At 40.5% G+C, this 26140-nt stretch overlaps 1 protein-coding gene across 3 annotated transcripts in view; it reads left to right on the forward strand.

Annotated features, from left to right (window-relative positions):
• SAMSN1 (SAM domain, SH3 domain and nuclear localization signals 1) overlaps positions 1-26140 on the forward strand; it is a 100283-nt gene that overhangs the window by 54595 nt on the left and 19548 nt on the right. The window contains exon 1 of one of the 3 annotated variants that reach the window (XM_063347518.1): positions 9842-10030. The exons of the other annotated variants lie outside the window; for them this stretch is intronic. Coding sequence (XP_063203588.1) covers positions 9974-10030 — 57 coding nt within the window. The 5' untranslated portion in view covers positions 9842-9973. Of the gene's footprint in view, positions 1-9841; positions 10031-26140 lie in introns of those variants that run through there. 3 annotated transcript variants of the gene reach the window in all.

The following is a 26140-nucleotide window of genomic DNA, read 5'->3' on the forward strand; positions in this document are numbered from 1 at the left end:
AAAGTAATGCAGTTTTACTTCTGCATGGATTCACTTTTGAAACCTAAACTTTGGCCTGATCTTGTGCGTGTTGAATTGGTGACAAGCTTCCCATTTGTAGTCAAAATGTTTAATCTTCACTGTGCTTGCATTAGCTCAGTATACCTTTTATGTGTGCTCATCTTTATTCAGGAGAAAAAGCAAGCTCAGCTTCATGTTTCTTCAGCAGCCCTGATGAAGCTGAAATTAAAGTGCTACCCACATGACTAATTGGGTAAGGATTTTGAGGCTAAGGCATCGGTAAGGAAGCCACAACCTAAGATGACTCAAGGATCCTTACAGACCTTAAGTTACAAAAATATGTAGGTGGCAGGTAGCAGTGCATACAACAATGCCTGATATTCTTTGTCTTCTTCCCTAGCTAAATCAAATGACTTTTTTAGGGAACATTCACTTTCTGGAGATTCTGATCTGCCTCAGGAGCTGATTATGTTTGCTTGCTTGTTTTCTGAGTGTAGATTGAGCTAGTTATTCTCTTTGGTGTGCTCTCTCATTTTTGTATGCTTTAAAGTGTTCCTGTAAAGCCTATTTGTGAAATAAGCCTTTCTTAAATCAGAAGAAATTAGTTCTGTTTTCATCTGCCTCACATAGAAATGTGGGAAAAGTCACACGATATCAGTGCTCAGCAACAGCATAAATGGAAGAGTGAGGATTTTCGGTGCCAGAAAGGCAGTAAGTTTTCCAGGGCTGCAGCATTGTTATAATGCATGGTTTTCAAAGCCCAGTTAAAGAAGTACCCTCCAAAAGCAGGGTATGTATGTCTCGCGTAATTTCAAACTTGTTTTTAGAAACTGAAAATATAATTTGAATACTGGGTTTTCATCCAGCATTGAAAAAAAAATGCGGGTAAAATGAACAAGCATAGGGCCTGCAAAATAAGACTGGAAGTGAAACAATGGACACACAGTGGACACACCTCTAATTCTGCTATTTAAATGCTCTCAGTTATATGAACAGATCATCAGAAGACAGAGACCAGGGCTTTTCATAAAGAACTGGAAAATTATTTGTATCTCAGTATTCTCTTTTATTTTGAACGGAATTCACCTATGGTAATGAAATTTCTGGACTGACTTTCTGCAGACATTTCATTGATTGAAGAAGTTCAACCTTCCCTAATACATAAGCAAAACAAATTGGAAACTTGAACATAATATTTCTTACTGGACGTTCTTACACTCTGATCCATTTGAAGAAATCTGGCTGAATACTTTTTGTGAAAGGACCAGGTTCATTAGGTTAAATGACATGAAACTTCTCATTCATTTCTACTTACAACTTAACGTTAGAGAGCATACCACAAGAAATGACGACAAACAGTGTGTGGGAAGTGGGAAAATCAAGAGTTCAGATAGTTTAAGATCATGAGATAGGAACTTTTGCAGATATTTTGAGGATTTCTATATTTAGTTCTGGATTGTGTAGGTGTTTTAATACCTAGATTTCCTTCCTCACAGATCATCCTCGCTTCCACATAACTCCTCTAAAAATTAATCATCATGGCAATAGAGCAATACATGTGGCCTCAGTTACAACAGGGGACTAGTGTGTTAGCTGCCATACTTTACTCGGATAAATACAGATAACAAACTCACATCCTACAGCAAGATGTGTACAGGTGTAAAAGGGAAAAACTGGTTAATTCTGGTCGCCATTTTAAGATAGGCAGGGTATTATTCAGATTTTTTAGTCTGAAAGCCTTGAAGTCAAACTCCCAAAACTTCACTTGCAGCTATATTTGTTCAATTTTTCTGCACATCTAACTGGAGTAAAAAACTGAGGATTACACGCAGCCAATGATCAACTGCAAAGTAATTAAGTTTTAACATAATATCTTAGCATCTCACTGAACTATGATGACAAAATAAATCCTTATTCCAGTCCTTCATAGCAGCATAGCTTCATGGACTCTGTGAGTCATGACCAAGTGATTAAGGATGTAGATAATGCAGATTGAATTCCCTACACTTCTATGGACCTCCTGTGTGATATTAGACAAGTCACTGAATTTGTCTGCCTCAAGTTTCACTTGCAAAATGGGGAGAGTATGTTATTATACACATCAGTCAGTTGTTGCATGAGCAAAATATACCAACTTGTGCACCAGAAGGGCAGGAGTTCAAACAGCTTATTTGCAGGGTCTGACACCTCCCTTCTGATTCATCCTTTGCGCTGAAAAAGAAAGACATTCAGTAGAGAAAATGTGGCAAATATTAAAGCTACTTCATTAAAACTGCATCATAAAACATACATGTGTAGGGGTGCGATTCAGGTATCACAGATAGCATTAATTCTCCCTTTCCTTGGCTTTAAAACTTTGTTTTCCTAATCGAATGAGTTTGTCTGTCTATGGTATGTGAGGGGGCTATTTTTTAGGGTTTTAGGTATTATTACTTAGGTTTGTAGGGGTGTTTGAACCCGAAGATATTTCCAAGATTTTTGTCAGCTTTCACCTCCCAAACTAGAGGAGCATAATATTAACATTTCTTTTCACCATTTTTTACATATACTATAAAATTACTTGATGTAATCTAATGGGCCTATATCTAGCTTCCAGAGTTTTGCTGCTGCTGGAGTGAGACTCCTCTCCAGTTTGCTGTCTGTAGCTCAGCAGAACTTTAAGCAGATCATGGAGCTGTTGGAGGGAAAAGTTTTCTTGCCTTTTCATCAACCTCTTTTTTCTGTGGCAGCAGCAAGGCAAAAGAGATAGAAAACACACGAGATAATATATGTGAACGAAATAAAAAGGATCAGATAGGTAAGAGTAAGAGATAAAAAAAGACTCGAGTGAGTCTAAAGCTCATATACTTTGTGGGAAGTGAGAGGGGAAGGAGTTTGATATTACAATGAAAAAAGATCAAAATTGGTGGAGAGAATCCTGAAGAAAAGTGGGGTGTTTGTGAAGAGGCAAAGCATCCATCTCCCTTTCCACAGATCACAGTTTTGGAGGCAGCCTGCCCTTTCCATTATCTCCCCAAAGACAAGTTACTGGCATGTAAGTAATTACCTTATACCTACTGAGTACCCCGACTGTCCCTGTGAGTGCTTTTCTCCCACAGCCTGAGATAAAACACGTTATCTTAAATCCTTAATGAAATAAATTCATGTGACTGTGCTTCACTTCATCTTGGTCATGGGCTAAGAGCATGTTCCCACGCTGTTAGTGAGGCCCAGCTGACCGGTGGCAACTTACTCAATTGTGACCTTTCAGCCCCGGCCCAAAGCGTCCCAGGGAGCCTCAAGTGAGGCAAGCAGGGCACTAAGCGTGACCGGCACAGAGTGCAGCAATCACCTGGCCAGTCATCCCCAGTGAGGGACTTGGTGCCAAAATCCAGCAGGAAAAGTGCCTCCTCTTCTTTATTGGGGGGGGGGAGCTCAGCGTGGCTGCGGCTTGCCCACCCTCCCTCACCCCTGCACTGGAGCAAATGGCTGATGGACTGGGGTAACCACCTATGCCTGCCAGACACCCTACAGAGCAGGTGCCAGACCTCCCTGCAGCGAGGTTCAGGCCTGGAAGTGAGCATGAGAGCAAATCAACCACTCAAGTCTCATTCCCGGTATGTGGGATTTGGCAGGTCTGCTGACGGAGCTAGCCTGACCCGCATCCTCCTTGATTTTGAAGGTATTGCCATTACTGTTAGCGCCTGAATCAAGCGTTGCAACAGATAAGCCCACAGCTCTGGTACAGAGTGCTTTAAGAAAGGAAAATCAAACGTAAGATTGAAACTAATCACCTATTCTTGATGAAATATTTTTGTGTTTCTGCTGGCTATCAATCAGGTACCATATCAGTTAGATGGGTGGAAAGAAAGTTTTAAAAACAATTAGAAATAAAGACAGCTTGTCCCCCTCTGTCCCTTCCAAATTTTGATTTTTACCCGCTTGAAACCATGTTCAAAGAGGAAGGCAGAATAGCGTTTTTCTCTAGAATCAAAATGAAATCGAAGCCCTGCAAGTGAATATGCAGCGTATGGCACTTTATTGCTTTTCATGTTAGCATTTGCACAGCAGTTCTAACGCTGTGATGGCACGGCGAGTTGACACTCTGACATCAGTGAAGAAATTCAGCAGGAGATGTTTACTGGTAAAAGATGGCTCAACTACAAAGAGTTTCCTGACAGCAGGCTGCGCATTAGAGTTAATCAGAATTTACTTTTGTTGATCTTGATTCTAATCAGAGATAGGCAGGCAGACATCATGTACATACCTTGAAAAAATCCCCTGCTGCACTGCCAGTGCTTGTGCATTAAGCTGGTCTTCTAAATGCCGAATTAAGCATGTCATGTTTTGTGTATGAGATTAAAAACACAGAGCCTAAATTTATTTTTATATAAGTTCCCTTTATCGAAAATCTCATATTTGTTTTTTCTGAATAGATGTGCAAGGCAACTGTCACTCTCTATCTGTAAATGCATTTCTGGGAGGCTGAGCTTCAGCTGGGTAACTATAAAACAACAGTCATATAAACCTGCAAATCATGTAGGATAAAATGCCCTTGTAGCTGATTAGTAATTGCAGTGTTCACTAACAGAATCCGTTGAGATGTTCTAGGCACGAGCATTGCGATGCAGCTTTGAGCTACATTTTAACATTCGCTCCGAGAAACAGCGTGCTGTTCACTGGCATGCCTGAACCCACAGCAGCATCGTCCTGACAGTTACTTTCTGTTATTCATCACAGACAGTAAAGTGTATTCTGCTTACAATAAATTGTACAGGAAAACCACCAGTGACGCACATATTTCTGTTGGAAATTATTACACCGATGCTGGATAAGCCTGTGACTGTGTTTTACAAGACACCAACCTTGCTGACTTTGAATTTTCCCAACAGGAATACCCAGAAGATATAGACACAACTTTGGCTCTTAGCCTTCAAGGTAATAAGAAAGGGATTTGTTCAATAGGTGAAAGCCAATCTCCTTGAGGATCCTTCTGTCACAATAGTATAGATTTTTATTAGCGTTAGTGCTAACCTGACATAGTGTAGGTATGACTGATCTGTTCATCTACTGCTAATGCAAGAGAATGTGTTGGGATCAAAGTCTGAGATAAGTTCTTGGTACTTCATTTTCCCTTTAGGCCAAGTGGTGTTGGGAGCACGCCAAGGACACAGTCTGAGGGCTCAGCAATGAGACACTTTTTCTTACTCACGGAGTAGCAACCACTTTTTGTACCAGACATATCTTTAAATTGAGTAGAAGCTTTGGTAGTAATGCTCTATAGCCTGTCCCTGCCATATTTCTTTGTGACTCCATTGACCTTAGTGACAAAGGATTAGCATAAGAGAAGGAAGAATCACAAAAGTATTTTTTCAGGAAAAGAAGGAAGCCCAATAGTCTGAGAGAGGCCGAATTCACAATTCCTGGGACGGCACGATGAAGGTATACCTACTGCTCTGCACCCTGAAAGTTGCTTAAACAAGCCTAGACTCCACTCGGTTATTGTTCCGTCATGCTGTTTCACTGTGTGTATGGCATTAAAAATCTCTCCAATGTAAATTATTTAGCAAAGATCAAGGCTTTGAAGCTAACTTCAGATGTTAGTTACTAGCTTTGCTGAATAGCCAGTTTCAGCAGGCTTCATAAGAATTACACTTTGTACAGGATAGGAGTCTTCTTGATATAGTGTTAACTCCCTGCCAAATCAACGGTGTAAGCTTAAAATATTCTTTCATCCCACCTTGTCTCTCAAAGACTTCGAGTTTCTGTAGCTTCTTTGTTTTTCATTCCTGGTGAAAAGCACATAGGAGCCTATTTGGTACGACATTACACACCCTTGTTGCATGAAGCCCCCAAGCATTTTGGACCAATTTTCAGTACTAAGTTCTGGATGCTCGCAGTGATGAGTTTGCAGTGAGTGCGGGAGTTTCAAAGATGGGACCTTAAACACTCAGATCAATTCCCCAGCATCCCAATGGAAAATCACAGCCTCAATTTTTGGAGTTAAAATTAAAAGCGAGTGTTTACTTAAAATAGTTATAAAGACAGCCCAGACTGCAACGTCTGGCTTCTTTTATGGGTTGCTGGCAGGGGAGGGAGGGCTTAACTTCACTTTTTCACTTAGCTCCTTTTAGTTTCCATAGAGCGTTTGCCATAGTAGTTTATGGAGAGAGCTCTGCTGAGGAGCAGCAGTGACCGTAACTGTGGCTGGCCCTTGCTCAGATTAGACCAGGGGAGGGAAGTAGCTAGCTATGTTCTGGCCCATTATTAATACATATGAGGAAATTGTGCCCTGCTCATGAACATTCCTTGAGGAAATAAAGATTAAATTTGTTAAGTAAATTATTCACTGCAAATTATTCACTCAGCTCCACTTGCTATTCTGAGATTTCTGCGATATCTAAGGGAGCTAGATCATACAGGGAGAAGCATGGCCATAAAAGCAGAGGCTGAAGGCATGATTCCTTTCTTGTACAAAGTACAAGTCTTATTTTAATTAAAATAAACAGACTAACACACTCTGGGATTGTTTAGCATTAGGGAAAGCAATGTACAGCCCCAGGGTATCTCTGAGTTTCCGGTTAAACTCGAAGCAGATTTGTCTGACAGACAATGAAAAACGAGTTGCTAACATGAAAAAAGTCTCATTTCATTTGTTTTTTGACAGGTGGCCAGTGTGCTAAACCATTCCATCTACTTTGCACGCTACTTGTTGGTATTATCAGAATAATCAAGCATTGAAAGGATAAGTTTACGCTTGCAGTTTAGACTGGAAGTAATCTCTCCTTTCAGGGCATGGTAACTGGATGGAGCCACTGAGGGGATATGGCACTGCTGCGGCACCTGCTATCATGTGGGAGGGAGGCACATAAAGCACTTGAACATGCAGGAACTTTCATCATGGTCCATTCATTAGAACTGAACAATGATAATAATAAGCTATAATGTATGTTGCCTTTTATAAATACAATGACAGTGCAAATCATTCTCATGGGGTTGTCTTAATTATTTTTAAGTGGATAGCCTTTTTTTCCCCACAGGAATTTCCAGAGAGAAGAGTGGCATTGCCTGGGTATTTCTAATCCAAGCCCCATAAAATTCACCTTAAAAACTTCTATTGATTTCACTGGGGTTTGGATCAAGTTCAAAGACCAGCAAGGAAATGGAATAAGTTATCAGCAGTCATGTTCGATAGAAAACTAAATATGAGAATTTTTATTTTAATTTTACATAGATATTCATCCCCCCTTGAAAAATCATCTTCAAATACAGAGGATATAAGCGCCAAGCTTATTATTCATTTTTAATTGAGAAGTGGCCCCTTTGAAATGTATTGATTAACTAAATTAAACGAACTTAATGTTACATGTGTTTGATTTTCTTCACTTTGTTACTTTTTAAAACCAGCGTGGGTCAACTTTCCAAGGGCAAGAACATAATCAGGTCAGCTTTCAAGCTGCTATAATTTTTCTGATATGTGGATGAGAAAAGGAAATAGATATAGGTGGGTACTATATCTCTTGAAATGGCCTCTTTCTTCCTGTTTAACAATAAATATTCTACAGAAAGGAAGCTCATATATCACTCTTCAGATGAGGTCCCATTTTATTAATCATGAAGATTTTAACAGTAGCCCGAGACAGGAAATCACAGTCTAATGATCAGCAGAGTCTGATTTAATACTCACATTTGGATCAGATTAAAAAGAAAAACAATATACTGCAATGTACTTATATGTAGGTAAATAATCAGGTTTAATTACCATAGAACATACATAAAGCTTTTATAACAACATATGGCCCTACTGAATTACTAAGGTTGATTAAATATCCATGGTAAAACCTCCTTATGGTTAGAAACTTAAATAGACTTTTCAGGTGTTATTATCAAATATAGGAAGGAAACATCTCTCTCAGAGTTTGACAATATCATTTATTAATTAATGATTATTAATAATAACAATTCTTCTGAATGGTGATGGATATGTCATTAATAATAACAATAATAAATTCAAATCTGTTCTGAATTAGTGTAGTTCCGATTAAAATGTGAAATGAAACATCTTGGTTAATGGGTTGAGGTTCAACACATGCTCCACTGCAATCCAATAACCTAGAGAACAACCTTGCATTATATTTGGCAGAATTTCAGCATGTTAACTCGAGTTCCTCCTCCCCTTCTTACCCACCCAGTTCTTAGAAGGTCTGGAAAGGAAAACCTCAGTATACCACTAGCATATAATAATTACTGTTGCACCAGTCAGTCTCAGTCCATTCAGTTGCCCACTCATCACAATCCAAGAAGGCCTCCAAAACTTTTCCTAGACATTTACATAGAAATCCAAATAGCAAACTGAAATGGGAATTCATCTGATGAGCAGTGTCTTATCTCTCCCTGGAGTATTCACATGGTGGAGGAAGAAGACAGCAATTCAGCCAAGAGACCACCTGCCTATTTCCTCATGCATGCTTCAAAAAGTTAGAAGTGTTTATGGGACTGGGAGAGGGAATTCTAAGAAATAAGACCTTGTGCATTTCTCATTGGCTTTCAGCCATCAGTTCTTTCCTTTTTCAGTTTGGATGGTTTCTTGTTTAACTTTGCTTGAAATTAGAATTCAACCAAATCTAATATTAAAAGTATGACATAGAAAAAGAAAGGGATGTGCACTGAGTATTTGGATTCACAAGGACTTCCGAATTTTTATTTGGTGCAAGAGACCTCCACAGTGACTTGCTTTTAAAAGAGCTTTTATCTATGCAAAACTTATGAATAAAAGTTGCTTAGAATAGATTTGATTGAAAAAAAAAATTTTGAAAAAATGTTATCAAAGTTTTGAAAAAAAAAAAAAAAATTTACCAATCGGTGTTTTTGGCAATTCCTCTTGAACCATTTTCTTGCAACTTAGAAATACTTTTTTTTTTGTTTGTAGTAATTTGAAATTAAGATTTAATTGAAGCTGTGTGGGTAGCCCAAAAGTTTGGGGATTGAAATTGAGAATTTGTCTCCATCTTCCAGCAAAAAGTTGGGAATTTTTCATGGTTTCAGGTTTTGTGGCCTATGATCCACAACAAATAAATTTTATTTAGGATACTCAAGACTTCTGTTTGTTTGACGCTGGCAAATAATATCAGGCAAAATGAAGGAAAAATTCAAAGCTATCTTAATACCTCCACTTTCATTTAGCCTCTGGGCTGTTTTTAAAGGTACTATAAAGGACTTTTGTCATTCTCTGTCTCTTTGTTGTAAGCCTTCTGTTAGACTTGCTTCTTCTCATTGTGACTTTGTCACCAAATCAAGGACAATAGAGATCTGAAAAGTGCTATTTCAGGGCGTCCAAATTCTGTGATGAATAGCAAAGAATTATTCCGCCATGCAAAAGAAGAAGATGGCTTTAGAAAACTTCCCTTCTCTACCAAACAGTGACTTTTAATCTCTTTGCTTTTATTGCATTACTGTAGAGCCAGGAGAGAAAGTGAGGTGTTAGGGACCAGCTAGACCACGTACCACAGTGTGGTGCAAATCTCCTGGGCAATAACATCCCTTGCTCCTCTGAACAGCAGCACACCTTCTTCATACTGAGTCCCAGCAGAAGTTGATATGAAGGGTACAGTTAGTTCCACAATGGGGAAAAATGAGAGAGGAAAAGAGGACGATTTTCTTGATGTTTTCCAAAGTCTTACTGAGGCCTGGTGGTGGCACAGAAGGAGATAAATTCTAAAGCATTTCTGACTCCGAACCCTGTCCTCATTTTCAACTCATCTCCTTAGTACACCTCTCTCATTCTTTTCCCCGTCACTTCCTTCCTCCCTCCCTCCCCAAATGAAGATTTCAGCTCACTCACCCATGCCACAAAGCAGCCGCGTGAAGTCACATCCTGAGAGAATAAGGAACTGCATAACTGATGTATGCCTGTGTATTACACTTTGTTGAACTTAGTTTGATTACAAGCTAGTAGCTAGCAGTTGCACATCAGTTGAATAAACGTGAATTAAAAATGTTGAAGAGAAAACCATCTAACGTGTCTGATAAGGAGAAAAGTCAAAAGCCAAAGGTAAGAATGTTTAATTTTTATTGTCAATGAATAATAACGGCAATTCTTAACAATTTTTAAAAAGAGGTTTTCCTTTTAAATCCTAGCTTCAGGATTTCCTGATGTGCTAGCAAGCGTCTAAGTGCTGTAATCGCAGGAATCTATTTGTATATACTTTATATAAGTAATGATCCAATTCAAGAAAACATCACTGTGAAGCTGCTATAGCTGTACTAAAGAGTCCTGGTACGGGACTTTGTTGTTATATGCTCTGCATCAGCCTTCTAACAGAGGGGCTCACAAAAATCCCCACTCTTCCTTTCATATAGGATAAACTGATGATGTCCCACAAAAGAGTGTGAGAACCAGTGAAAAATTGGAAAAGCTATTGAATTTGTTCCTTATTTTAATAAATCTGCTTTTGCATCATCATAACCAAAGGAGGAGAGGGTACTTGGCAATCTGTGTTTGTCATCTTCATTTTTCTGGGAACGATTACGCTTTCAGCCTGAAAGAAATACTCTGAATAAATTGATAGTATGCTGCACTGGACACTTTCCACAATCTGGAATTGCAAGAAAGGAAGTGAGAGTTTTGCAAGATGTGTAAGGATGTGTCCTATGCTAGAAATTTATTTTCAGTCCCTGGGCTGGGTGCAAAATTATCTTTGTGAGTGCATCGTAAGTCTGAAGAGAAATGGATACTGCTAGACCTGAGCGCTTCAGTATCCATTTCTATTTCAATTTGCCAGTGCTGAAAATTTAACTAAGAGATTAGAAAAGCCTTTCAGTATATCTCTGCTCTCAGTAACTCAGTGCCTCCTAGTTTACAGACCCATCTTCTCATTGTTTGGGAATACACCTAATTTTGTGACTTCTGTGTCCTAAAAGATTATTGCAGACACTGTTCCAGCAGGAATGTCGTTTGCTTTTACACGGCATTGGCTTTTGTGTATTGCACTTGCAGGTTTGGACTATGACTCATTAACAATTAAAATTAATGGGTTTTTACATGGATTTGGAACAATTTTGAATCCATTTTCCCTGAGACTTTAATGGTTTTTTAAGCATATCACTGGTTGGTATGTGTTTTCTTCTGTTCAATCATCATGCTGTTTTTTAAAGGCAGGGAAGAAGTATAATTAATATCTAATTACACTATAGGTTAAGCAAGAAATGACCACAAGGGACTGTGGATGGGCTTTGTTTTCCTGTCTGTTAAATATTCTGAAAAGCCAGTTTTGGTCACTCTCTTCTTATAGAATAAGTCATTCCTTAAAAACAGTCTGATATTATTTTTTTTCCCCCCTGGCATTCTGGCTTCTCAAAAAGTATACATATATATCATGGTCATAGGTGTGATTCACTGTATGCGTAAAGCAGGGATAAAAAGAGTCCAATCATTTGACTGAGTGTCAAACCTGCTGAATTTGCTGTGCTGACTTTGTCTTATTGTGAATGTTTACAAAAATGGAAAGGTCTTGGTAAAGTGGCTCAGGGTGTCTTTCTGCCTCAGTAGCGTACTTTGAAACACTCCGCCTGCGGTAGTCCCTCTTTTGCACAGAATTGTGTAAACGTTCCACGATGAGAAAGTTTTTGCTGAATGCGCTATTCACAAAAAGGGCACGGGAGGGGACAGTCCTGCGTCGCATGGAATAGAAATCTTAGCTTTTTGTAGCATGTTTCGAAACATGCCCCGCGGAAGCAACGCAAATACTGGAGTTGCTTAATACAGAATTGTGTAACGTGGGACGCGGGTCCTTACCTCTCGACAGAAGTTACAGGATTTCACAAGTGACTTCCCCAGATCACTTCCTGGCTGCCCCTGCCCTGCGCAGGCGATGTTTGGTACCTCCTCATACTCGCCGGGCAGGATGACATTGTCGCTGTGGGGGTCTTGGGCTACCTTCCCTTTAGGTGGCTTAGATGTTCCACTGTCTCCAGTACATTCATACAGGGCTGACACAAGACCTATGGGAGGGCCGTGGGGCCTGGAGTCTTAAGTGGAAATCAGGTTTGCTACCTTAGGCCCGCAGAGAGAGCACTCAAAAGATCTTTTTGGGTAACTGAATCTTACCCGTAGTGACCAGTTGTCTTTATCACAGTTGGATGAAATTTTGTGTATTAATTCAAGTGTTTCACCAGGATTTTCTTTTTAATCCTTTTGCTTTTATTACTCTCTCATATGAAGAATATAGGCATCCAGCTGTGCCTTCTGATAAAGATGAAGGAATACCATGCAAGGCTGGTGTTAAAACCCTTCTCGAGGCAATTCGCTGTCCCTGCATAAAGCCTCTACTCGTGGTGGGCAAGCCAGTGACCAGTGCAGAACTAAACAGATTTTCAGTATCTAACTGCCAGTTCTCTGTGTGCAATGCATTACTTCACTTTATTGATGTCATGGTTTGGGCCGGCCTGGCCACTGATGTGATTACTGTGGTGCTTAAGGGACTTCTACAGATGCATTAGGTGCTACATAGACAAGAAGTAGCATCTTAAAATTCTTAGTGTCTGCTAAGAAAGGGTTGATACTTGTCCGTTGCCATGAAATAGTAGTGTTGCAGTTTGTTTTGTTATACCGCAGGATTTGTGTAGTGCTGCAGTCATGCTAATAACTTCTTTGCATATCTGGCAGCTTTTGCATATGCATGGATATGCATACAACTGCTGTATGCTTTGTATGTAAACTAAATAAATAAACATTTATTGCTAGGCAAAAAAAAAAAAAAATTTATACTTGGGGTCATCCCACAGAAAATAGGGAGAGAAATGCAAGAGAAATGTTTTCAAAAGACATACTGGAAGGATTCCGATCCTTTGCCAATGTTTATCATTGTAGCTACACGTACTGCCATGGAACTGTACAGTTATACCTTGTACATCAGCTGAGGACCCAGGTAGTTGAAGCATAAAGGAAAAGTCCTAAGCCTTTAAAATACCCTGCTTAATATTGAAGAAATTCAACCAATTGAAGGGCTAAGCTCTCTATTTCAAGCCTGTCTGATCTAACCTGTCTATCCTGGACCTTAAATGACTTTCTATCACAACAGATTGTGTGCACCTCCCGTCAGGGCATCCACCAAGATTGCTGCAGCTCTCTCTCAGCGCTTCCTTTCAGTCCTCACCTGCCCCCCTTTCTTTCCTGTCAGACGAGACGTGGCTTGGTTTATATGGTGTAGCTGTCCTGAGCTGCAGCATTATTTGTGGGCAGGTGAGGTCAAAAAACCAAGATCTTTCACCTAGCCCTGAGCTTTGGGGTCATGCCAATGGCTGGAGTCAGCCCGGCTCCGGCAGCTCACTGCAGGGAGAGCATGTGCCTCCTTCCTGCAGTTCCCGAGTTTTAGCTGCTGAGCAGGAAAGTACTATAGCAAGTGGGGGGAGGGATGCTTTTACCAGATGTGTTTCAGCTATGAGTTTGTGCAGTCTGTCCCACCACCCCTTAGAGAGCTGGGGAGGAGGAGAGAGGTTGACTTAAGGTGATGAAACAAAGATCCCTAAAATCACTTGTATTTTAGCCTCTTTGGCCCCTTACGACGTTACGGGTACCAGCGTACCTGTGGAGTGTCATGAAGCAAATTTAGAAAGATGGTAAAAAAAATTCTAAGAAATTATACAGGAATGCAGGATCTAGTCTCTTTTCCATATGCTTCAGGCAACAACATATCCTGGCACCACACAACTAAAAAACCATTAAAGCATTTTACAGCTATTCTGCATTCCACTTTGCACTGTTTTACACATTTGACCAGGTGCAAATGACAATGGAAGGTGCAAATAATCTGTAAAACATCCCTGCTTTGTTTTTCCCACTTCACGGGATGCAATGTGCTGGATAGAGCCTATTTCTTTCTCCCTTTCTTTCAAATTCCTACGGACATAAGAGCAAACTTGAGAACTGCCTGATGATTCTTGGCTTTACTTCAAACTGAGGCAAAGACGACTTTGTGCCATTTTTTTCTGGCTTGACTGAAGAAAGTCTTGTGTCATTATTTTACATGACAGTTGATCTATGTTTATGCTAAAGGTTTGAGACGTTTTTGTTTCCTTATTCTGCTTCCAAATGCGCTCGGTCCTTGAAACTCAGACTACTTCTGGTGTGTAAGACAATTCAGGGTCAATGCCTGTGCATTTAGTTTAGGCAAAAATACATCCAAGATTCTAATTAAATCAATATTCACTTACTTAGGTGATAAACTATTATTTATTATCAGGGCTATGAGAAAATAGTGGCAAATCCAATGGGAGAAAATATTTTAATGTGAAACTTTGTTCCCTAGCACTATTTCATACCAATAATTTTCCTTTTTATAAGCTTTAAATGAAACCCTGCCTCCACGGAAATCAATGCACATTTTTGCCATAGACTTGAGGCCATGATTTCCCCTTCTTATATATTCTTCACAGAAGGCCTGATCCTGATTCTGAAAACACTTAAATGAATAAATTAGCAGAGATACCATTGATTGCAATGGGATTTGTCATCTGAGTAAAGTTTATTGCTTGCCTAAGTGTTTGGAGCCTGTAGTGCAGACAAATGCTGTAAGCAAGTTTTTTGGTGCTGCTTTTTTTCTTAGACAGCGGCTTGTGACTCTCCAATGGGGAATACTTGTTAAATAAAATAAAATAGAAGATAGGTACAGCAAACCTAAACACCAAAAATAATTCAAGACGTAATTAGATCTTCTGGAGGACAAGATCTGCAGTGAAGAGATTGCTCAGTGTTAATGAATATTAACTAGGATTTATCCCTGAGTGGGGAAAGCTGAGGGTTTTAATTTTATTTCAAAGGTAAAGACTGGTAGATTTCTGAAAATAGCAAGTTTTATATTCTTTTCTTTCCCCCTGAAATTTTGAGTGCATAATAAATGAGCCACTGCTAATGTCACAGCTGCTAATTTTCACAACCGTGACTGAAGTGATGTTCGTTTCCATTTGCATTTCATTCTAACAATGATGAGAGGTGATGAGTTGATGATAAGCTGTTTTCACCGTACTGCCCGCTGTGCAAATTTATGCTTATAGGCAAAGATGACACATAGTTCTGTCATTAAAGGTCTTTTACTGCATCGCCTCTTGAAGAAAGACTGTTTGTCAAAATCCATTTGAACTCTGTTAAATAAGCAGAAACAGATGACAACATCTGGGAAGTAGTTTTAAGAACCTGGTTTATAGTGGAAATACCTGTGGGCCTTTATCAGGGAAGGTTTATAGAAAGAAAAAATGATACTTGTAATAACCGTGTGTGTGTAGATGGGAAAAAAGGGATCACAGGTGACACTTCAGAAGGTGTTTCCTGTCTCCCTGAGGCTTCATAAAAAACTAGAACAAGGTTAGAGTTAACCTTGGGTTATTTTTCTTGTGTGAGTGGAAGGCTTTACAATCATTACTGCTCCTCTTACCTCTGCTACTTTTTCTTCATTTATATTATCATCTTGCTTTTGATGATCAGCCAATTTTTATTTTTTTTCAACATCAGTTTCAGAAAGTTGTTTGTGTCTTAACGTATATGTTAGCATATCTCTTCTATTTGAGGATATTTGAGGAATTTTGTTTTCTCACCAGAAAGTAAGAGCCCAGTGTCTTTGTGGGGAAAGAACATCCGTCTCTCTCCTGCCCCTTGCCAGGATGATGATTATGGTGTCCAGACTCCACATTTCAATGCTCAGATCAACACACGGGCTCATTGAGGGCTCACTCAAATCTAGCCTAACTCATGTGCCAAAGGGAAAAATGACATCCATGTCCTGGTCCAGTCCTGGCCTCTTTCGTGTGTTTGCTTGGTTACAGCACCTTTTAAATTTTGACCAACTTTACGCAAAATTCAGGTCATTTCTTATTTCTTCTCTGTCTTGGTTTTCCTTCACTAGCCAGGCTTAAGTCCTTAATAGCAGAATATTTTAAAACAAGTGAGAGCAAATTTCCTAAAGGGAATATTTTCACATTAATATTAATTTTGCTTAGAGTAACAAACCCAGTTTGGCTCTTTGTTTGTTTTCCTAAGCAGGCAAGAGCATTTCAAGATGTCTGAACCACCTTCTCTGGCCATTTTTAGATACCACGCTATCAATCAACTACATCAGCTATAACTGTACTCTCTGATAAATACTTTAGCATAGCTACCAAGGTGACATAAATCAGCATTAGTTTCCCTCTAATTCTTTAATTAGCTTTATAGAGCAGTTGACTTACTTCAATACAGTGTTTCTAGGAAATCCAAAATACCCCAAATTAAACATTGGTCAAGATACCTGTCATTGCTGAAAAAAGCAGTAACTGTGTATGGGCAGGACAGGCAGAGGATGTGGCCTACAGTTTTCTGTAGGTTTCAACACTCTTCTAGTAATCTAGTCATAGCATAAACCCAGACTGAAGTCATTATAAAGCCCTCGCTGGCCAGCTAGTATAGGCATTTTGTGGGTTGCTACAAACACTTTAGCAAGAAGACTCAACCCCTCAATATGTGGGCAGAAAACCCTAGCAATACTCACCGCAGAGAAGGAAAACAAAAAGTTTTCTTGCCCTCTATAATCACAATATCCCTTAACCTTTATCTTCTGAAAACTTGCAACAGAGACAGCAGAGTTAGTTAATTGGTTTTTTTTCCCCACACCTCTTTGGTTTGTTCCATGGATACACAGAAAGCTGGATAACGACTTTACCTGTACACAGACTTCAGGCTGCTTAATTGCCAGTCGTAATATCTACTGGTATCTTTCTGGTAAGCCAACAGTAAATGGTCTGTCATCTCTAACCATTACCCAGCATTGAGGATGACAAGAAGCTTTCTTTGTGAAAAAGATTCACCTAATGTCTTACACCATTATGTCTTCTGGGTGGACTTTTAGTCCCTTTCCTACCCTTTTATGTCTTTATCTCTTTTATAATCTTCACAAGAACAACCAAGTAACCTCACATTCCTGTCCTTGATTTCCATGGGATGCTGGATGGTTACTTCCTTGGGAACCGTAGGAAGTTGCAAGTTCCTCTACTTGGTCATGTTGACCTCATTCGGAAGGTGTGGTAGGTTTGCTGTTCCTTCAGATATGTTGAAAGGCAAGGTAGATATGGGGCTACTGGAATACTTGAGTACTTGGCTTTAGGTTTTTCTGTAGGGTTTCTCTTCAAGGAGATGAGAAGCAGTATATGAGTGCTGTTCAACCAGAAAGCATGGAAAAGCTATGGTGCAGTTCCATGTCTTCCCTCTACCATTATGTTTGAGATAGAGATGGAGCTTTGTCACTGACAGCCTGCAGCCGTGAGATAAAGACATCGGCTTCGCTTAGCAGCAGCACAGCCAAAAGCAGATGTGTGAAGATGAGATGACAAAGGGGTCAAGACAGCTGAATGAGCTCACGCAATTTGACTCTCTGCTGCCTTCACCTGTGCAAAGAGGATGCTGAGCTTTACCACTCATGAATTGCTTTCACTCACTGCAGCTGCGCTGTTTTTCTCCTATACTTCTGTCTGTCTGCCTCCTTTTTAAGGTCAGCTGTTAAGTTCAAAAACTGCTTCGCAGAGTTGCAAAGGGGATGTGGTTCACTGATGGATGCGCAGCTTAGAGCCTGTGTAGAGGGTGTGTGAAATGACTGATGATGGTAGAGCAGGCAGTCAGCTCTAGTCACAAGTACATGGCAAGGCTCTGCTGATATTGTCTTCTGGGGTGTTTCCATGATTTTCTTCCTGCCTCTATAATGGAGCTTATATTCATTTGATTAGTCTCTTGGTAGTTGTGCCTATATGGGTAAAAAGTTTGAAAATTATGTGTTTGGGATTTTGGTTAGTATCTGAGGGAATGGGAAGAGCAGGTATGTTCCCACCTGTTCATGAAAGCTTAAAACCTTGTAGGTGGCACAACGTCCTTTGCAAAGAAAGGCCAGATTTGGGTAGGATTTGGAGTACGGCCTTGAATTTGGCCTTCACATAACACCTCAAAGCCCTCACTGCTGTCTGTGTCTCGGTAGCATCATCTCATTGGTGAGTCTCTCAACTACATGTGGTTTTCATGGAGGTTGTGGGAGCAGTGGAGAGGTGAAATGCTTAGTCTCAATTTTGTTGTGAGTCAGAATGAAAACACACTTCAAACATCCGGTACGCTTGTTTTTTATGAGGTGAAACTGTAGTTTTCCACTGAGCTGCGATAGCAGTAACCCCATGCCACAGAGATAACCGAATGGAGAGAGGGGAATTGGTGTGCCCATGCCAGAGTAGTGCCATTTGCTGTACCCAGTACTCGCAGTGAGCTGTTGATTGTACTTATTCCTGTCTGGTTTAAGAGTGACCTGAAGAGAATCAGGATGCTATCTTGTCTTCAGATGACTAGATTTTTTTCCTAGATTGCAGCTGTAAAACTTACTTATAATACAAAGAAAACCTAGAATTTGACACATCATAACTTCTGCACTAAGAAGTATTCTTGTGCAGTGCCAACTCACTAGGAAACCCTGAGCTGTAAACTTTCTTTGAGCTTCCATACTGGTCCAAAACCAAAAGTTTATTGAATGTATTTTATGAGTTCAGATTTCCCAGGCATACGTTGTACAAGCATGTCCAGTTTTTGAAGCCTGCAAGGCTGCAATGAAAGCGCCACATGTGCTTTCTTCAACTGAACAATAAAGATAACTTTGGGCCACTGATGGCAATAAGCCAACACTGGAACTCAGCCTTCTGATGAGGGAGGATACATGAAGGGGAAAAAACCTGTGCCACTGGTCATAATTTTAAAGGAGTCAAAAGTTAACCCACTGTAATATAGTCTTTGGATTGTTGGTTTTTTGTTTGTTTTTTTTTTTCCTAAGATAAAAACAATGTAAATAAATGGACATATAGATTTGATGAAACACTAAAATTCACAGTGACTGATGATAGATACTGCACTGAATTTTGCTTCTCTACTGTAGTGCATCTCCATTAAGGCAATTTCAGCTAATCTCACTATGGATTCATTAATCAAGTGTAGTCAGGATGTCTGAAGGGAGATAATGAGAGGGAAAAAAACCTGGCCTATTGTTTGGATCTTATTCTTCAGCTACTTAGTTTGTTTATCATGTTCTGTAATATTTGTATCCCGATAAATAAGTTCCAGTCGCAATTAGTTATCATAACAGATGACTAATGCATCCTTATTTACTTACAAGTTCAAAATTATTCCATAAATAGATCAATTAACTTTGTGTTCTATTTACATTGCATGCCTATACAGACATCCAGCCTGTAGTATCAGCTAACAGTGAAATGGAAACAAGCTGGACCAGTAGCATTTTAAAATTCCTCCCTTTTAGCCAAAGGTGCAAGCATCCACGGAGACAAAGTCCCTTATCCTACATCTTTTTCTTTAAGCACTAGCATCCTAAATGCATACTGCAGTATCAGCAGTCTCTTAGTGCCTTCCAAAATTTCTCCTCTAAAAAGCCTAAGAAAAGGTTTGTTCATTTTTTACTCATTTTTTACTCATTTTTTACTCATTTTTTACTCATTTAGGATTGCATACTGTATATCTGCACCACATAAAGCTGTCACTATATTACTTTAAAAAAAAAAAAAAAGAAAAGTGGAGGTTCCAAGAGCCCAGTGGGGTTGGAGACTGCTGAAGATGGGAATGTTTATAAGCTCTGTGATATTAACTGCAGCACTCAACCTCAGGTGACATAAAGCATGCAAAAAAGAACTTTCTGTCAGTTTTATTATTTCTAAAAAGGTTCCCCTTGAAAGAGAAGAGTGACCTTGCTCTGCTGAGCTGACATATGCCACTGAATTAATGGCTAAGCTTTGCTGTAGGGAAGCTTGCAGAAACATTACAACTCCAATGGCTGAGTTTGCTGTGAACATTAATCAGGGGAACCAACATGATGTATCAAATACTCATTTAAAAGTAATAAAAACTAACTCTCTTTCTCCCCCCTCCCCCAAGTTTCTTAGAATTAGCTTATTGTTGGTCATTACCTGTTGTCAAGGGTAAGACTGCAGGACGGCAGTAAAACTTGTATAAGGGTTTTCTGAAGTTTGCTTACTCTTCAAAAAGCCAAACGACCTTTGGGGACGGTCAGATTTAACCGTGACTTAGAGGTTATTTTTTAATCTTGTTTCCCTCTGGAAGGTTATTTGAAGGAACACCTTCCACTGAAAACGTGCCTCTCCCTAGCAAGGAATGCAGAAGCTGCCTTTCATCCCCGGTGACTCCCTGGGAGCAGGACCAGCTCCCACGTCATGCATGAACGCACTGTAAGATATGCAAGGAGGCTCTCGCTGCCATTGAAATATCCCCTGTGAAGGATCTTGTACGGCTGCGGTACAACGGTTGAGTCAGAGGGGCTCTGACCAAAACGCTGTCACGCCAGGCAGGACTATTTTCTGCCTATCCCCTGCTGCTCCACTGCGGGGCTGGCAGGCCAGCGTGCTGCAGTCGGCAGCTGTGGCCGCTTCTCAGGCTTGCCGAAAGGAACAGCAAAGCCCTTGGACATGCTGTGTCTCCCCGCGCTATTCTGTGTGAGCTCTATGTATAGCGCGACGAGGCAGTAGGGTCATTATGGCCGCCTCTGCTGCGGCATGGGAGCATTCGTGGCAGTCGCACGAGGGACATCCCCACCTCCGCTGGGGGAGCACGCCGGCTGCCCCTCTCCGTCTGTGTGGGACAGGCACAGGGCTCCCTTAAACACTGAGCCCTCGGGGGCTGCGTGCTTCTTGGCTCATCTTTGGGCATATAATATTTTTCGCCTTCACTTAAAGCCCGTTCTGCAAACATGTATGTGAGTAATTTCTCTCGCACGAGGAATCCAGCTGAACCCTGCAAGGTCAGGACCTAGATAACACACAGCATTAATAAAATCGTGCTGTGTAAGTAAGCAGGGAAAGGACTTTAATTGAAGCAAGTCGCTTCATTTTTTAAAATATGACAATTTGTCTGTGAATTCATGTGGTGCGGAGAGGAGAAAGTTTCAGGAGAGGAAAGATGTTGGTATTTAAGGGATTAAAGATCAAAGCCTGCAATGCCTACGTAGTGTTTAACCAGTCTCTCCTCAGACAGCGCTCCCCTTTACTGCAGTCACGGTTCTGTGCAGGGTGGATTTCCAGGCTTGTCCCTCGATGTTCCTGCCCATGTGTAAATGAAGGGTAAAAAAGGATAGCAGGGAGGTAGAAGTGCACATCACGCCAAGTCCTTAACTGTCACTTTCATAGCTCCTCTGAGTTTGTCACACATCCTTAACCTTCTTTTAAAGTCATTTTCTTTTCATGGGTTTGTGTGCCACTGAAAGTCACTTTTAATTAAATGTCATATAAATAATAAAGTCTTAATTACATAATTATTGCAAATACCTGTGTGCACACTCCCAGAATTGGACAGACTGCTCGAAGAGCACTTGGAGTGACTTTTCTCACCGGGAGCTCAGAGTGCTCTGCAGCAATTGGGCAGGAACGATGGTGCTCAAAATTCAGGGTCAACGTGCATGGAAAGGGAAAGGAGTCAGATCCCTCCCCCCTTGCACATTTTTCAACACTCAGTTGTAAAAAACTTTCTTAGTGCCCAGACAGATGTTTCTTAAATTGTTTCCCTTATTTACTTCCTCACAAACCTGTTTAATCAACGCAGCATATTTTTTTTGCCAGAAGAAATTGTCTTTTTGCTCAGACTTCCTGCGCGGCTTGCCTCTTCCTGAGGAAGACTTGCAGACCTTGCAAACCATCTCGCCCTCGTTTAACTTCATGAGCGGTAGCTTCCCCCGTGCTCTCAGCTGCCTCGGTGCCTGCCCTGCGTGAGGTGCCCTTTGAAAGCACTCGAGAACCGAGTTTCTAGTGGAAACTCTGACGTGCAGGCTGGGTTATCAGGAACTATGTGCTTTGTGTCAGCATCGGTTCAGGCTTGGGAGACCGAGGCTGGTACCTGATAGCAGTACTGATAAAACAGCCACTTAGTGTTTACTTTGGAGACCGAAGTTTGTTGACCTGGAGGAGTGTTAAGTATGATTAACTCATTATTTTTTACAGCTCTTCTTTTCCAGTCATTTTCCTTCATTAAAATCAGGGTGTTTGTTCTGATTCTTCATGGTAGCACTTCTGTTAAAGACGACTTTGCTCCCCTCTCTCCCCACCTCCATGCAGTTACTGAATACCAGACCACGATAACAACCAGTCTTTTATAGAGTCATTTTTAAGCCAGTTAAAAATGCCATTTCAGTAGATTGCCCTATTTGAGTTAGCAAGAACAAGCTGTATCTTTTTTATTGCTTTTGACTGGCAAAGTACAAGGTTTAGGCCATGTTTCGTGTGGGCTATAAAGTTATATTAATAGCTTGGTTAGCGGTCAGAAGTTCTATATATGCAACTAATGTGTAAACAGGAGAAAATCCCTGAGATAGGGAGGTCACGATGTCTTCTTTTTTTTCTTTACTTCTGTATTACTCTTTGGTGAGTTACTGACTCTTGTATGCAAATTCTCATTCTTTATACAGAAGTGAAGGGTTTTTTTGTTGTTGGTTTGTTAGGGTTGTTTTTTTTTTCCACAGAACATCCCAAAAGATAAAAATTGCTATCTTTTCTTCTGGGAAAGTAGGAGACCATTTCTTCTATGCGAGAAGATAAGCTAGCAGAGTGGCAATATTCGTCCCTACTTTGGTAACTCTTAATTTCCTTCTCAGAGTACTCTCCTTCTGAAAGGACTAGGAGTATTAGAGAACAGAAGAAATGAATCAAATCCTGGGCTCCGCTTATCTCCATTGATCAAAGTAGCAAGCACAGACTGTCCTCTTGGGAGCTGCTGTGGCTTCTTCGAAGCAGAGAGGGAAGAATACAAGCGCCTGTGGCAGGCGAGGAAATTGGGCAACATGCTGAGCTCCTTTTTTGTTACTCTCGCTGAATGCATTTGCCCCTATACAGCTTACGTGGTCTGGGTAGTCTAAGGATGAATGGAAGCTAAAAATGAAAATGCATGGAGGAATTTGAAGAGAGGTACTTGTGCGAGAGGGTCAGTGCAAAGCCATTGCAGCACACTGGACTTGAAAGCTATTTTGAATAGGACTTGAAGCAAAACATAATGGGCCAGAATTTCTCACAGCAGGGAACCGGATTTCTGAGCAGTGTGAGTTGTCCAAAGGAAAATGTGAGATGAATATCACACATAATGATTATTTAGCAAGATAACTGCTGTCAGTTTTGGCTCAAAGGTTGTCTTTAGACACGAAGAAGCTCTGACTAGTTTATCATAAGAACTGACTGACTTCTCCTATGATATGCCCTACAAGGGAAGGACGTTTTATAACAGAAAGATACAGATTGCAGAACTGCAGATTGCAGAACTTGTTGTTTTTCCATTTGTATACCATACCATTTTCTGGGGAAAATGATAGGCTATTTACAGACAAACCAGACCACCAACTGCAGACTGTCAAAATTAAAATAAACAGCAATTACGTAGCACTTACCCCTTTAAAATGATTATTTGAAGTTCCTAGATTTAAGGGAATTGAAGATATAGGAAAAGATGGGAGAAGGATTCAAAATACTGAAAAATATCCTTGATATTTTGTATCATGCTAATTTGGTATAGCGAAAGGGAAGGGATGAAAGTAAATGCATTGATTTGTAGAAATTATTTGATTGGTCCTTGTGTGGGAAAAAAACAAGTGTTTCTTCCCTGTCCTTGCCTCCATTAGATTTTACCGAACAAATTCATATTTGTTTAACGTATCTATTCATAGTTCTTGCATGAATCCAGACAGAAAAATCACTTAACTTTATAGGATGCTGAATCCTGGTATCAAAAGTCAATAGCATATTTTCTCCTAGTGGCTTTGCATTTACTTTAAAAGCTTCCCTTCACCTGGAAATAAGGCCTGTCCGTATCTTCACAAAGTAGGTGTTCCCTGACACTAATGCAGTGACGGACACTGCTGAAAGTAATAGTCCTGTTCCTTTTGCAGCCCAGAGCTCCTAAATCTGCTTTTTGTTATCAGTATAATGGGGTTGAATACATTTTTAAAAGGTGGTAGCTATTGATTACTTAATGGAAAAAGTTAGTATAGAGAATTGCTGAAGCAGCCCTATTTAGTGCTCTCCAGTGCAACAAGACCATTATCTAGAATAGTGGAAATCATCCTGTAACCCTTATTAATATTTAATAGGGATGAAGCAACATTGGAGTACACTACAAAATAGCCCAAGGCTTCTGCACATGTAGGATATAAGATTGTTTCAAGGGTCAAAAAAGAATAACTGATTTCCCTGTGCTCAAGCTGTTGGTAGGCAAGACCAACTATAAACAATGTTTTTCCTCTTGTTCCTTTTAAAGTATTTGCAGCACATCTGCACTTTACTATACAGCTATTCCTACTAGACATCTTGAAGTGATTGAATGCAACAGAAAGGTCAGCGTATGTTTAGAGATCGCTGTGTGAGACTATTTTATACTTTCCCAATATTGCTGTGAATCCCAGCCTCCCTCTTTCTATCCCTCCCGCTCCATGCTGCAGGGCACATTTGGCTGGGTTGACAAGCCAGTGAAAGGTGTTAATCCTGTCTAATAGAACCATAATCCTTGGGGCTGTGTTTTTATATCATACTATTCAGCTAACCCCTTGTCACAGGATATTGTTCATCTACTTAATAGCAAAGTTCTTTATGGGAATTTTAGATAAAATTAAAGTGTACAATCCACATTGTCCTTTTCCATTTCACAGGGTAAAAACAAACAAATAAACCACGATGTTTAGCCAACAGAGATTTTCTGAGAGATTACAATCAATTAAGAGGAGAGCCGTGTGATTTTTTCTTTCTTTTTTCTTTCCCCTGCAGTGAATAGTAAATGTCATTTTACATGTCCAAAAATATTCACAAATCTGGGTCAGCTTCTTCAAATAACCTTTGGCTGGAAGTATTTTTCAGGTTAGATGTGCCCAGAAATGTACTGAAAAAAAATTATGTTATTTCTTTTTCTCTTAAGCTGCAGTGCTTAGAACATGGACCCAAAATGTGGGTACGCTTTCCTCTGACACCTGGCTGTGCTCAGGCATCTCCACTGCTATGTCCATATTTTTTTATTTTTTTTTGAGGGTGGGAGCTGATTAATAAATAAGTATGGGAAAACGGGGAAATGAAACAGCAAGCTTTTATTTTCAGTTGTGTTCCAAGGGATGCTGATTTTATTCTTCTCAAACAGAGACTTTACGACAAACTATTTTCACATGGTTTTCTTTGTCATATTTTTTTTCCCTTCTGCAAACTCTTTTTAGTTTAAAAGTGACTGGGTGTAAGAGATAAAGGAGCTAATATGGATAGTAACCCTGTGATTTATGAGCACGGAGAGACCAAGATGGGGTCCTTCCTGGGTGGAAACACCCAGGGGAGGTATGTGTGTGCTCTGCGTAGCTGGTGTCATTTTGATGAACTCCTTCCTTAAGATTGCAGTGGTGAATCCTGAATGCCACCTCGCCACCCTGTGTGGCATCAGGAGCCTGACACTGATACTGACGAGTCCTGCAGAGGACTGACTCTGCCAGGAGAGGAGAGCATGAGGAGACAGAGCAGCAAACAGCAGCTTGGTATCTATGGGCAGAACAGGTACGAGGACGTACCAGCACTCGGAAATTTGCCAGAAGCTGATATCATTACTTGGGTCTCAGCTCAAACAGGTCTTTGGTTTTCCAGCTTTCCAGGGGACGGCACTCCTGCGGCATTACTAACCCTGCCACTGGGGTAGGGAACTGGAGGATGGGCGCAGCAAGGGCGCTCGGTGTTTGGGCAGTTCTGTTCCTCTTACCATCACTGAGAGATTTCTCCTTAGCTTTTCTGAAAGCAGGTTCATGCTGGCATTGAGTGTATCTGCAATGCGAAGGCAGGCAATGGGACTAGCAAGTCAACCAGTCTTTTTCTTCCCCTCTTCTGTTGCCCGAAGGATGGTCTACCTCAGTTGCCTCTGAGGCTACCTCTTGAAAGCTCTTACCTGTTAGAGAAGATTGGAAAGCTGTAATGGTAGAGCAGAGCCAGGAGTCTGCAGGCCCTTTGGAGGCTTGTGGTCTTCCTGGATGGAGAGCGAAAGGAGGTAGCTGGAGGTGCCAGGGGCAGGGGGCACAATGGGTGCTTTAGAAACCTGTGGGGAGATGAAAAGGTTGCTCGTGTGGCTGGGGGTGGGGGAAGAAAGCAATGA

This window comes from Chroicocephalus ridibundus, chromosome 1 (assembly GCF_963924245.1).
Source record: "Chroicocephalus ridibundus chromosome 1, bChrRid1.1, whole genome shotgun sequence".
NCBI classification, from domain to species: domain Eukaryota; kingdom Metazoa; phylum Chordata; class Aves; order Charadriiformes; family Laridae; genus Chroicocephalus; species Chroicocephalus ridibundus.